Source organism: Podospora pseudocomata (genome assembly GCF_035222375.1).
Source record: "Podospora pseudocomata strain CBS 415.72m chromosome 2 map unlocalized CBS415.72m_2.2, whole genome shotgun sequence".
Classification (NCBI taxonomy): Eukaryota; Fungi; Ascomycota; class Sordariomycetes; order Sordariales; family Podosporaceae; genus Podospora; species Podospora pseudocomata.
Genome location: NW_026946366.1, coordinates 1,943,799 through 1,956,089, shown reverse-complemented (window position 1 = coordinate 1,956,089; position 12,291 = coordinate 1,943,799). Strand labels below are relative to the sequence as shown.

At 48.9% G+C, this 12,291-nt stretch overlaps 5 protein-coding genes across 5 annotated transcripts; 2 read left to right on the top strand and 3 right to left on the bottom strand.

The window, feature by feature from the left end:
• Nucleotides 1-312: 312 nt before the first annotated feature.
• On the bottom strand, nucleotides 313-2,220 carry QC762_210330 (uncharacterized protein). The gene is made up of 2 exons (XM_062887935.1): nucleotides 1,789-2,220; nucleotides 313-1,421 (listed from the first exon to the last, which is right to left on the bottom strand). Exons 1-2 carry the CDS (start codon nucleotides 1,867-1,869, stop codon nucleotides 609-611), a joined length of 894 nt encoding a protein of 297 aa, XP_062746114.1. The 5' UTR covers nucleotides 1,870-2,220; the 3' UTR covers nucleotides 313-608.
• Nucleotides 2,221-2,685: 465 nt separating this feature from the next.
• On the bottom strand, nucleotides 2,686-5,551 carry QC762_210320 (uncharacterized protein). The gene is made up of 5 exons (XM_062887934.1): nucleotides 4,335-5,551; nucleotides 4,189-4,279; nucleotides 3,810-4,133; nucleotides 3,511-3,723; nucleotides 2,686-3,432 (listed from the first exon to the last, which is right to left on the bottom strand). Exons 1-5 carry the CDS (start codon nucleotides 5,274-5,276, stop codon nucleotides 2,864-2,866), a joined length of 2,139 nt encoding a protein of 712 aa, XP_062746113.1. The 5' UTR covers nucleotides 5,277-5,551; the 3' UTR covers nucleotides 2,686-2,863.
• A 144-nt stretch (nucleotides 5,552-5,695) lies between these two features.
• On the top strand, nucleotides 5,696-10,559 carry QC762_210310 (uncharacterized protein). Its single transcript, XM_062887933.1, has 5 exons — nucleotides 5,696-6,070; nucleotides 6,136-6,292; nucleotides 6,370-6,574; nucleotides 6,658-7,296; nucleotides 7,443-10,559. Exons 1-5 carry the CDS (start codon nucleotides 5,885-5,887, stop codon nucleotides 10,168-10,170), a joined length of 3,915 nt encoding a protein of 1,304 aa, XP_062746112.1. The 5' UTR covers nucleotides 5,696-5,884; the 3' UTR covers nucleotides 10,171-10,559.
• Nucleotides 10,560-10,589: 30 nt separating this feature from the next.
• QC762_210300 (uncharacterized protein) lies at nucleotides 10,590-11,130 on the bottom strand (the record flags this gene model as incomplete). The annotated part of the gene is made up of 3 exons (XM_062887932.1): nucleotides 10,590-10,738; nucleotides 10,812-10,905; nucleotides 10,981-11,130. 3 exons carry the CDS (start codon nucleotides 11,128-11,130, stop codon nucleotides 10,590-10,592), a joined length of 393 nt encoding a protein of 130 aa, XP_062746111.1.
• Nucleotides 11,131-11,459: 329 nt separating this feature from the next.
• Nucleotides 11,460-12,276, top strand: QC762_210290 (uncharacterized protein). Its single transcript, XM_062887931.1, has 2 exons — nucleotides 11,460-11,956; nucleotides 12,016-12,276. The coding sequence occupies exons 1-2, from the start codon at nucleotides 11,482-11,484 to the stop codon at nucleotides 12,189-12,191; spliced, it is 651 nt and encodes a 216-aa protein (XP_062746110.1). The 5' UTR covers nucleotides 11,460-11,481; the 3' UTR covers nucleotides 12,192-12,276.
• Nucleotides 12,277-12,291: the final 15 nt, after the last annotated feature.

Here is a 12,291-nt window from a genome sequence, read left to right as displayed (position 1 = left end):
CGGTGGTACTCACTTCAGCAGATTGAGGAAGAGGTCCAGCAGGCGAAATTGGAGTTTTGGCGGACGATCAACACAGCTGGGGTTGCGTTTTACGTTACTCATATCGTCGGTATTTCTTCTCAAAGTCGTTCGAGTCTAGTGTTTTCGCGCCTACTAATCAGATGTATCTCTATTTCTGTTTCAGAGACAGCTCATGACCGACCCCCAAATAACGTCTCCCATTACAATAGCACTCAATACAAATGTCGAAATCCTTACCATTATAGACCCCGCATTCATAGTAGATATCCTCTCGTCGAATGTTTGAGGTACAAATGTCACCAACTTGAGGGCTCATTCGATGTGAAACCCAGTCATGGGAGTCTTAGCAACTTTCACTGTTATACCGTGATCTTCAGCACACTAAGCAAAAGCTAGACAACTTCAACACTTCCGACGTTTCTAGCCGACAATAGAGGAGCTCTTCCAAAACAATCTCGAGATAGAAATCGATATGGCTGGTACCAAGGAGTAGCCTGGCTACCTCAGTACGACCATATCGCGAGGCGATTGAGACCTTCCAACGCCCACTGCTCGGACCGCTCTTCAGTTGTAGCTATGGAAACATCTTAGATGGGATTCACCCTCAGATTCCCCAAGCTTCGGCTCTCGACACTCCACCCATCTCGGCTCGCCTCCTGATTGTTGGTGAAGAAGTTGGCAGCAGTCGCGTTACCTCTCAAAACCCACTGATAATATCTGACAGCAGCAACACCAAACTTGCCGCCGTTTTGGTCACCATAGGTTCCGCCGTGCCCAACGTTCAAGTTGCCCTTCCAGGTCGGTGTGGATTGCGGAAGAAGTCGGTAGTCTCTCTCGCCCTGGTCTTCTGTCAGCTTCTTTCCAACCCTCATTCGCGATGAAACACCCACGTTGTTGAAAGCGATATCACTGGGGCCTCCCATAAAGTAGAAGATTGGCTTGTTGATTCTCGGCACAACATTCCTGCTCTCCTGCTCACTCAACAGACCCGAGTTGTAGATCCCGATGGTGGTGACCCTGTTGTCGTTCACTCCCGCCGTGTACGCCTCAACACCACCGCAGCTCATCCCCGAGACCGAGATTCGAGACGTTTCCAGCCAAGGATAGCGCTGTTTGGTGGCGGTGTTGGTGACCCAGTCGATGGCGCGGGTCATCATCTGGGCATTGGTTGAGCCTTGGCCGCCGGGCGAGCCGGAAGAGATGACAAACACGCCATGGGAGGCAATTTGAGTCAGGAAGTTGAGGAAGTCGAGGCCGTTGGCGGAGCAAGCGCCGTTACCCCAGACCAGGACGGGGATTTTGGCTCCTTGGGGGACGTTCCGGGGGAGATAAAGGGTGTGGCCGTTGAGGGAGGAGTCGGTGGTGTAATACGCGGGGGCGAACGGGCCGTTGCCGGTAGGCTGGTTGTAATAAGGTGGTTAGTTGAGCGTTGTTAATGAAGATGGATGTGTTTGTAGAAAAGGGTAATGTGTGAATGTGCTAAAGTGTCAAAGTGCTAATGTGTAAATGTGTTAAAGGGTAAGTGATGTGAGGCCATGAGATAATGCAAGGAAGGGAAGGCACGACGCCTGCAAACTGTATAGATGAATGGTGCCCAGGGAGCAAGGAGCTACGGGAGGAAGGAGCAATGGAAGGAATAAGCTCTGGAAGGGAAGGAGCAGTGCGAGGAAGGAGCAGAGGAAGGAAGAAACAGGGGAAGGAAGGAAGGTTCACTGGCATGAAGGGTAAGGTACGATGAAGAGATAATTGATGAGAATGGTAACTGACTCCTTGACGGGGGGCGATTGGGTTGGCCTGGCTGATGCCAGTGGCCGTTGCCAGAGCGAGGATGACAGACTTCAGCAACATGTTGATCCAGATCCTGATTAATACTGTCTGAAGCTTTACCCATTCTCCAACGCATGTCTTCCCTTATACTTATACCCATCTTCTTTGTTATCATCAAGTCTCCGCTAAGTTACCTCCCTCCGGCAGTCCACCCCCTGCATACCCCTCTTCATATCCTCGCGCATAAATCTTTGATGTGATCGTAGCTGTCCTGGTTCCCGGTTCAGTCAATATCTTGGTCAACGGTGATCTATCGATCGTCAATGCGCGCGCAACAAAACACCTCTCTCCCCATAAAAGCAATTCGTGCGCTTCCCCGGTCGAACCACTTCCCGCCAGTCGAAGATCGACATCTCGAAGCTAAACTGTAGATGTTGAACGGAGCGCAAGTGGATGATTAGCACGTGGAAATTAGCCTTTTCCCGTCTTCCCCGGAGTCTTGGTTTGCATGCATTTTGCCGGGGAAGCGCTACTGCATCCGCACCCGTCATGTTGCTTCCGGCTGTTCAAATCGGCAATCGTGATACCGAGATCTTGGTTTCTCCATCGCGTACGTCAAGATAGGCAGGCCTTGACTGTTTTTGCTGCTGAAACGTATTCGCGATGACATCCATTCTTGCGCGCCACTTTCACATCTTGGCCTACTAATCAAGAGCCAAAATAGGCAAGAGAAAGTCCACCAAACAGCATCTCGCGCTTGTGAAAATGCCTATACACAAAGAGTGAAAGCCCTCCACGTCTCAAGCAACTGACCTGACAGCGGGTACTCTGTCAACGTCAGCCTCCCACCTAACCTATCTCCCTAGATGTACCAACTTCTGCACATATCGTGAGATGCTGAAATCTGGTTTCTAGCAATGACTGCGCGTGAACATTTGTAGGAAAGGTTCTCAAGATTTTCCCCCTGACAGACCCCCTACTACATATCTATCCCTTTAATAATCTTCCTTCTTGTTATAGAACACATATTCTTACAGTTTCAGTGCATATTCAACTATCCTCTCCCAAGACCAGTTCACCTGTGAGCTCGACGCCCTCGCCACCTTATCCTTGCCTTAAAGATTTTAAGGGACCCTTGAAATAGAGCGCCAGCAAGGAATGCTGAAACGAATATTTTCCAGACCCAAAGCGGGATTTTAAGTGTCCTAAGAACCTCACTGATGGACGGAATCCTTTTGATCTCCTGAACTGCGTCCACAACTGGTCCCAGTTCGACGCTCTTTTCCTGTGAGTCTTTCCATATTTTTGCCACAGACCGAAGGTGGTCCATGTTAAGGGTGAGCGTATCAGCTTTGGCTATGGTCAAAGCCGAGTTGACAGCATTTGAGATCTCCCGACCGTTCATCTCATACTCCGACAGTGTCTCCGTTGCTGAATCTAGATCCAGTTCGCATTTTGGCAAGGATTTGAGTTTCAATATTGGTCCTAGCCGTTGTGCCCACAACAGCTTTCGCGTTTCTTTGTCGGGCGAGGGGTAGTGCAGCATAACGTTGATGCGGGACTTGACTGCGGGATCGAACATTTGGGCGCGGTTGGAGGTCAGAAATATGATGCCCTGGAAATACTCCAGCTGCCTCAAGAAAACTGTTCGCGTTACGGAAAAGCGTTAGCGTGTTTATGGATGCTTTACCCAAGCTATCTTGGGGAAAAGCCTCTGCTTACCTGCTACAAGAGCATTACGCTCCAACGACACATGTCCGTCAACCTGTCTGGATTCCAGAAATACATCCGCCTCATCGATGAGTAGAATGGCCTTCCATGCAGTTCCGTATCTAACTAGCCGCCTCAGCTCTGACTGAATGCTTCTCAGATCACCCCCGAGTTCTCCGGTTGGGAATAGCAAGAGCGGCTTTGAGGTTGTCTCGGCAATTGCTTCTGTCATGACTGTCAGTACGGAGTAACTTCTATAGCTGCCACGGCACAAAAATACTTTGACAGAACGCATGTGAAGCGCAACTCACCAGCTGTTCTTGTTTTGCCAGTCCCAGGAGGGCCATGCAAAACAAATATCAGACCCTTGCCTTTGAGGGCAGTCTCATCTCGGGTATGACTGGCGAATTTGTGACTTTTAACAAGTGATGTGATGATCTTCCTATATCCATCCGGAAGGACAACCGAATCAAAGTCTTTATGTTTCCAGTCGGTCGTCTTCACCTTGTCTACAGAGAACATACACCAGCATCGCATGTCCAGAGAATACCCATAGACATATGGCAGACAGAGTAGTGTAGGATCATCGAAGCCATCGGTTGTTTTGTCTAGACTCTCTTGCTTCAGCCACTGGACTCTTTTAAGGCCGCAAGCAGTATTATCATGGTAACATATGGTATGTTTACTGACCTTTCGAGATGCTCCAATTGGAAACATTGACGCGGTGGAAAGGATTATCTTCCATGAATGTTGAACAGTCTAAGACGACTCTTCCGGTAGCCTTATGGTAATCTTTTAGCAAAGCTGGGTTGCTAGCGGATATGAGGACAACTCACTGTTTCTGGGAGCCAGACGCCAATAAATTCTTCTTCGCTGGGAAAGTATGAGCCCCCAGGAGGTGTTTTGAGCCTTCTGCATAGACCTTCGTAATGATATGCTTGGCCCTGCTTTTGCACTAGCTCCAAATATCGTTGTCCGCGCTTCACAAGGCGTTCTTTTATTCCTTCTCTGTCTTTGTGGTACTTTAGCGGAAAGATTGAAAGGCTTGTAATCTTCTCGGGGGTATCGCCCGCAAATTCCTGGTGTTCATATATTTTGAGACTTTCCCGCACCACACCCGTTTTCTTTCCGTCGTGTGCTTGATATAGACACTCAAGCTCGAGGTATTTCCATGGATCTCCTGTTGTTTGCGTTTCGTCATAGCACACGCTCACAAGCCAGTACAAAGCAGGCTCGCCATTTACCATCCTGTATAGCAAGTCGCCGGGTTTGAAAACAAACCAAAGTAGATCAAATGTAATGACAGGATTCTCTCGAGTTGTGAGTGTCTCGGCCTCGGCCCACTTCTGCTTGTCAAGGTAGCTCAGGAGAAGGTTGAGATGGAGGGTACCGTCACCGCCTACCCTAGAAGCCTCCTCAGAAAGCTCCTTGCGATGATGATAGAGAAGATTGAATGGTGATGTCAGCTCAGAGGGTTTGTCGAATTCCTCTTCTTGGTCGGGATAGTAACGAACTACCCTTGTGAGAGCGGCGAGTATGTGCTTGGAATTGATCAAAAGCGTTGTATCGGTGCGATTGTTATCCTTATCGAAGTTTTGTGTCGACACTAGGGCAAATGACTGATGTTTTGTGTCTTCCTCCTTTTTGACCGGATCTGAGTCACCCTCGGTAACCACCGGGTCATTGCTTCCATCCACATAGCTGCGTTTGAGGTGTTTGACATCGCACTGCTCACCGGGTTCAGGCGTGGCAACCACCTTAGTCTCCTCAGAAGACATAGCTCCAAGTCAAAAATTCGAACGGTCGTTGTATCGTCGTCGTCGATGTGGAGTTCTACTCGACAACCACAAGGCTGTCTAATAAAAAAAATGTGAGGTGTCTTGTAGGAAAGGTGAATGGTGACAAAATGGTGGAGAACTGGACAGTACTTCCTGGATACCTAGAAAGTGAAATCGATGCTAGGAAGTGAAGAATGTAGGGTCGATATAAGTTAATAATGGATGTAGAGGGACGGAAAAGGCTGCGCCGTACCCTTGGGCGATCCATCACAGAATGGGATGTCAATCGGCGAGAAGTTGGGTGCCTCACGTTCAGCCAGATGCAATTTTATGCAGCCACATTATCATGCCTTGCAATTCAAGGCCAATCAGAGATAAAACAAGGAAAATTGGGGGTTGTCTTGTTCCAAGGCAGACAACAGGGCAGCTCACCTTTGTGACTACCACAGGAAACTTCCAAATCGCTCGAACTTGTCACATCTTGGACATCGCCTGATTAGGCAAAACAACCACATTCCAATGTTTAATGAGGGCCAGAATCTGCTTTCTTGATTACAGTTCACTCCCCTTTATTCTCACATACTCTCAGAAAATTGTAATCAGTCCAAATGGCTGCAAGTTTGAGCTTACCATCTCAACTGTTTCGCCCTCCCTCGCCCCCGCCATCCACCCCCCAAAGCTCCCCTTCGCTTCCGCCACATTTGCTCTCGGCCAATTTACACTCTTCTGAAGTTCAACCAAAAAGTAACACGCTTGATCAGGATGTCGAAAGACTGGAGTGCGAGGAGACCTTGGTAAGTCACACCCGACACCTGCATACTAAATACCGGGGGGCATGCTGGGTCTGACACCCTACAAGTCCACTGAAGGTCCCCGATATTGGCAGGATAATTTCCAGGCTCGACAGATGCAGCATAGTGGGCATAATGTTCACTCCAACAGCAACATGGGATACCAACGGATAGGGGTCATGAATCTCGTGACGAAGGGTCATCGAACAGGTGCACAGCCGAATGGTAAGTTACACTCACTGACCTTGAGAGCTTTCATGTTTCTATCTGCTAATTCTGGAGTGTTAATGCTTGACATGAAGACCCAGACTTTCTTGCAGACAAACAACCTCTTGACTGGCTGTCGAAGTTCGACCATCGCACAGCACATGAGAGAGCTTTGGAAAGCCGAACCGAGGGTACAGTGTCTTGGCTTCTGAATTGGGACGCATTCAAGAAATGGAAAGTTTGTCCCAAAAGCTTTCTTTGGCTTCATGGAAAGCACTTTTGCGGGAAGACTGTATTGTGGTAAGTCGAACGAATCCCTTGCTGTCGCTTGTTACTCGCAATTCCATATACACTTCTTTAGAAGTTCTTTAACATTACCTCAGTGCATCGATCATCGAAGAACTTGAACGAGAAGCTACCGATGGAGTCCCGATAGTCGCTTACTATTACCTCGATTCTAACGAGTTTTGTATCAAACCTTCTGAGGGCGAAAGCCGCCAAGAATCCTTTCCAGAACGGCTCTTAAGATCATGGCTTCGACAACTATGCGAAGGCCTATCCCAGTTGCCCAAGGGAGTGCAGAAAGTGCGGCAAGAGTTCAAGAAGACCGGCAGTCTTGATTACACGCTCCTAAAGTATGCGATACGATGTCTAACCGAGGAACGAGGGCAGGTGTACCTCGTAATTGATGGCTTGGATTCCCTTACAGAGTCACCCAATGGAAAAGACTCACTGGCAGTCTTATTCGAGTTACTTGAGTGCCTCAAATCTCATGATCCCGTCCATATCCTTGTCGTGAGCAGAGATCATGTAGACACAGCTCTCGAGGACCGATGCTGGGACCTGAGTCACGATCGTGAAGGGGGATTCGACGTTGCAGTGGAAGGGACCGCCCACACGAACGGCATCGAGTTGATGGTTGACCAGGAGCTGAAAAAGTCGAACTGGGGAATAATCAGAAGAAAACATCCGGAATGGATTGAGATCATCAAAAAAAATTTGGTGGACAATTCAGACGGAATGTAAGTATATCCCCATATACCTATTTACCTAGGTAGTATGCAAAGATGACCAACTGGCTCAACACAATCCGTTTTGCACCAAATACCACCTACCGAGAAGCAGTTTTGAGAAGTGATCGAAAGCTAACCTGGAACTGGATCAATAGCTTCGGTTTAGTCAAATTACGGCTGTTGGATCCTGAATTTCACGAATTAATTCGGCGAAGGGACCCAGCCCCCGATGAGGAGGAGGTACTTGATGCATTGAATGAGATCCCGAAAGAGATCAATGCTTTCTACGATAAAGCCTTGGAAAGAATATGCGTCATGCCCAATGCCTATCTATCTCTCCAATGGCTCATGTGCACCCTCCGGCCGTTGAGATTCGTCGAATTCGAGGACTTGATCAACTGGGGTCAGACAAACAAAAAGAATTCAGTCTCCATTCGCCATAGCTTTGGCAGTCTAGTGGCTTTTCCAGAGTCTCCAGACCGAGACGGCAAGCAAATCGTGGATTTTGCCTTTTCCAGCCTGGAGGAATACCTCGTGAACAAAGCGGATAGGTGCGGTGGACTGGCTGTGGTTCACCTCATGATGGCCAATCAATGTCTCGAGTATATCAACGAATGTGTTGTCAATACGGATGACCACACCTTACATGAATCTGATGAGGACGAAGTTGATGGCGGGAAAGTACTGGAGTGTGACCTCCAAAGACGGCCGCTTCTTGAATATGCCATCAACAACTGGTACAGACATGTACTTGAGTATCTAGAGTCCAGACAGGATTCGGAACTGGTGCTGGAGTCTGTCCCAGACAATGGGACTCAGGGCATTCTATTGACATGGCTACACCGGATTTACAATTACTGGGGTACACCGTTGCGGAACATTTTCCACAAGAAGCCTCAAACACCCTCCGCTCTGGACTTTTCTGAGGGGGTGTCGGCCTCATCGGAATTTGCACAATGGGTCAGCTCGACACGAAGATTGGTCGACGATTTGGATCGGGACGTGGAACAAGTTCACAACGACCTGAAAGCGGCCGCGTATAGGTGTTTTGAGCTCATGGTTGATCTTCTTATTCAGCACCAAGCGCCCACAGAAACGGAAGCAACCACACACACTCCTCTTCAGGCGGCCTGCATGTGCGAATTCAATCTCCTAATTTATTCTCTCCTTCACGGTCATATTCACAACTCAAATATTCCACACTGCAAGGTCAAGAACTCGGATATCCCGAAAACTGGAAGGACAGAGCAAATCAAGGCTAGGCCCGACCCCAGTCATTCCTGGTGGCCAGACAGTGATGGCACCAAGGAGAAAACAGCAGACTACGACGGCAAACGTATGGTGAGGGCTCTTCTTCTGGCCGGAGCAGATGTGAATAAACCCAGTTCTCACGGTGACACCGCCTTGCACCATGCCATGGCCAAAGGCAACCTTGCTGCTGTCACTTTGCTCCTGCAGAGAAACGCCGATATGGAAATTTGCGCCACGGGTCCTCTCAATGTATTCCTCAAGACAGTGTTTCAAGCGCATGATAGCGAAGTAACGTCAGAGTTGGAATGGCCCATGCCCATGATTTGCTGCGGAACTCCCTTGCTCTGGGGAATCCAGATGGGGCAGCACGACGCCGTTGAGTTTCTACTTGATCAGGGTGCAGAATTCAAGAATCTCGCGCCGGTCTCAGGGCACACTGCACTCCATGCCGCAGCCTACCTCTCGGACCAGAGAATGGCTCGGCTGGCGCTGGATATTGGCTGCCGAGTCAACGATTGTGAGGCCAATGGGTTTTCAGCTCTCCATTTTGCTGTATATCAGAACAATCTGGGTGTGGTTGAGTTATTACTGGCTAATGGTGCGGATGTTAATATCCTCGCCAACTGCGGATACCCTCCTCTGATGTGGGCTCGGCACATAAACATCGTCAGGGTGCTCCTCAGAAACGGCGCAGATTGGAATGCCCCCCCGGATAAACCACACACAGTACTAACTGTGGCGGCGTTCAACGGATACCATGAGATTGTGCGTATGCTTCTTGAAAAGGGCGCCCCCGCCAGTTCAACTGCCTTGCGCTATGCGACGTGCGAAGGGCATACGGAAGTGGTACAAGTGCTTGTGGACTTCGACATTCCCGTTGACATTTTCTTGCACGCCAAGCTTGGAATAACCGCCCTGCCACTTGCGGCTGGACGAGGCCATTCTGATATTGCCACAATCTTGCTGAAAAAGGGTGCCAGTCTCTACAACAAACACCCTGTTCTCGGTTCCATACTAAATGCTGCTTCATTCGGCGGTGAGGATATAGTCTTTGACGCATGTTGGCAACAAGAGCCTTCTATGCGACATGAGAAAGATGCGTATGGGCGTACTGCCCTCTACTTTGCTGCCCTGGGCGGACAGGACAAGATGGTTGGGAAGCTCCTCAAGTTAGGGTACAAAGCCAACGCCAAGGATAACCATGGCCGAAACGCATTGCATGCTGCAGCATCAGGTGGCTCGCTATCTGTAGTGGAGAAACTGCTTGAACAGCATCCGGAAGTTGATCCTACCGAGACGGATGATGACGGCTGGACTGCTTTACACTGGGCGGCTAAGGCTGGGGAGAAGAAAGTGGTGGAAAAGCTGCGAGGTGTATGTTTGAGAGAGGGTAGAATGCCTGACGACAACAAATGGCCACCAGCCCGTATTGCGATATATCATGGGCATCGAGACCTTCTGCCACTTCTGGAGGGAAAGCAGACAGGAGAAAACGTCTTTCCACAGTCCGAATGGCATTGGTGGAGTGCAGGCCTTATGCACAAGGATTATGTTTGTGACAGTTGTCTCAGGGTACGCCAATCTTCTCTGCAAGCTGCTATGATGCGTGGATTTCTAACAGAAAAGGGATGAAGCTGATACATGGGATCCGATTTCATTGCCGTACATGCTATCACGATTTACTCTTCTCCAACTACTGTTTCAAGTGCGAGGGTCGAGGAAAGAGACTGCATCCTGGCCATCGATTTGAGGAAATCCGTCCGCCGTACGACCAGGGAATAGTGGGTAGGGGATCCGGCTGTGCGATAATGAAGATATAATCATCTTGAGCGACATGCCCTCAGGTGCCTATCTATGTTGTACACAGGCTATCTTGGCCAAATGCCGTGATCATCCACATGTAACGTAAGATCAAGATATCATGTCCTTTCATTGTTCGTATACTGGACATAGGAAATGACTTCCCTAATTCACTCAACAACTTATCGACAAAAACCGCCAAATACCACCTTGAACGCCAGGTATCCAATACTTTCTACACATTTTCACATTTACTCAAAAACAAGCTCATCAACTTCCTGCTCAGATCCAGCATAAAGAACGTTCGATTTGTAATTATGTCCAGTGTGTGTTGACTCGGAGACTTTCGGATCAATCGGTGCACTCAAAGCCAATTTGAGCTCACTCTCATTGCAGGCACCTGCATGATAGGTAAGATATATAAGTGTTCATTCACATGGGGTTTAATTGAGGAAACTGAGGAAGGGCCATACCAAACTTGATTCTCTTTTTCACCTTCTGATGACCGCCATAATTGACAGATGAGCTGACGTCGTTGCCTCTATGCTTAGAGGCATCTGGTGAGGTCTAAGGGACGGTCTAGGTTAGGATTGATAGAAACACCTAGAATGGGTAGATTATATAGTAAACAGGATCACTCGCATTGACCTTGACTATTGACCCGTCCCATGTTTTACCGTCGCCGCGGAACTGAGAGCTGGGCTCCTGCATGACGGTCGTGGCGGTGGTTGTTGACATCTCAGCAAGTCCATATACTCCTTTCTTCTTGAGATTAGTAGGGATATTGCTCATTCTGGAGGTACTGTGGGACAGGCAGGGAATGCCAACAATGATAAGCAGACACATGTGTCAGGAATCAAAACTGCACAGGCTTGTGCACGATCCACAACATATTTATACATGATCGGTTCAGTTAAGAGGACTCCGTCTAACCGGCAAGTTAAACAGTTGACCTGATACGAATGCCGTGATGTATGTAGTCGGAGCAGGCTAGGCTTCGGTTGGGCTCCATGCACAGGACGTGGCAGTGCATGTGAGTGCCGCTGATTGGCGACAGATTCTACCGTACATGAAGGCGTTGTTAATTGGTACCGATGTTCCCACGTCAAGTCTCTGTGCTCCTGCGTACAGCAGATCTTCTGAATGGTCAGCAAAGCAGTCGTTCCACACGACACCACATATTTATCGTCCAGGTGCGCTCCATGGGCCGAGAGCCTGCTCACTGCTTCTTCTGCGTTCATCCACTTTCAAGGCAGCATCTGGAGCCTTGTCGGTGGCTGCAGACGTCACAGTTCCTTAGGCATTGATGACCACACCCACTTGCGAACAATGGCCCCAATACCAGACGCCATCGACACGGAGGCCAACACCACGAACCAGCCTAGCTCCGCACCTGCAGGGCTGTCGACTTCAGATGTTGTCGGAATCGCGGTCGGTGTGCCTACGGCCGTGCTCGCACTAATGGGACTCGTTATTGCGACACTGGCCTGGAAATATCCAAAAGGATCTGCTGCCAAGATCCAAAACGCAATCCTGCGTCGGCCAAAGCAGATTGGCACCAGCTGGAACTCGAACGTGATGTACGGTGGAAAACAAAAGGCGAAAAACATGACATTCGGTTGGTTACACAGGAATCACTTCAGCCTCACGCACGCTTGGTACTGACCAGCTGACCAGAAAGCATCGGAGATATGGAATCCCCCATTCAGACACGGATGAACATATCAACTGCAACAACAGATAATGCTGAGCATGTTGGCGATACTTTTAATTCCAATGTGTTGCATGAGGGAGCAAAGCAGGAGATTGACTCGATGACATTTGGAACTTGGAATGCAAATACAAAGGCATGAAAAAGGCAGAGCGCACTCTTTTGGAAAGGGAACAGATCGGTTGTACTCATAAAAGTTTCTCATTTTTATATTGCATTGGTTCGGATTAGCATACATCAAA

What these genes read in the sequence shown, in the direction of transcription:
- QC762_210310 (XM_062887933.1), top strand. Translation starts at nt 5,885, where the DNA reads ATGGCTGCAAGTTTGAGCTTACCATCTCAACTGTTTCGCCCTCCCTCG. An exon ending in TGGAGTGCGAGGAGACCTTG is followed by an intron (nt 6,071 to 6,135) that starts GTAAGTCACACC and finishes ACACCCTACAAG; the next exon opens with TCCACTGAAGGTCCCCGATA. An exon ending in TGCGGGAAGACTGTATTGTG is followed by an intron (nt 6,575 to 6,657) that starts GTAAGTCGAACG and finishes ACATTACCTCAG; the next exon opens with TGCATCGATCATCGAAGAAC.
- QC762_210320 (XM_062887934.1), bottom strand. Translation starts at nt 5,276, where the DNA reads ATGTCTTCTGAGGAGACTAAGGTGGTTGCCACGCCTGAACCCGGTGAG. An exon ending in GCGTCTGGCTCCCAGAAACA is followed by an intron (nt 4,280 to 4,334) that starts GTGAGTTGTCCT and finishes GATTACCATAAG; the next exon opens with GCTACCGGAAGAGTCGTCTT. An exon ending in GCGTAATGCTCTTGTAGCAG is followed by an intron (nt 3,433 to 3,510) that starts GTAAGCAGAGGC and finishes TAACGCGAACAG; the next exon opens with TTTTCTTGAGGCAGCTGGAG.
- QC762_210330 (XM_062887935.1), bottom strand. Translation starts at nt 1,869, where the DNA reads ATGTTGCTGAAGTCTGTCATCCTCGCTCTGGCAACGGCCACTGGCATC. An exon ending in CAATCGCCCCCCGTCAAGGA is followed by an intron (nt 1,422 to 1,788) that starts GTCAGTTACCAT and finishes TATTACAACCAG; the next exon opens with CCTACCGGCAACGGCCCGTT.
- QC762_210290 (XM_062887931.1), top strand. Translation starts at nt 11,482, where the DNA reads ATGGTCAGCAAAGCAGTCGTTCCACACGACACCACATATTTATCGTCC. An exon ending in GGCGAAAAACATGACATTCG is followed by an intron (nt 11,957 to 12,015) that starts GTTGGTTACACA and finishes CCAGCTGACCAG; the next exon opens with AAAGCATCGGAGATATGGAA.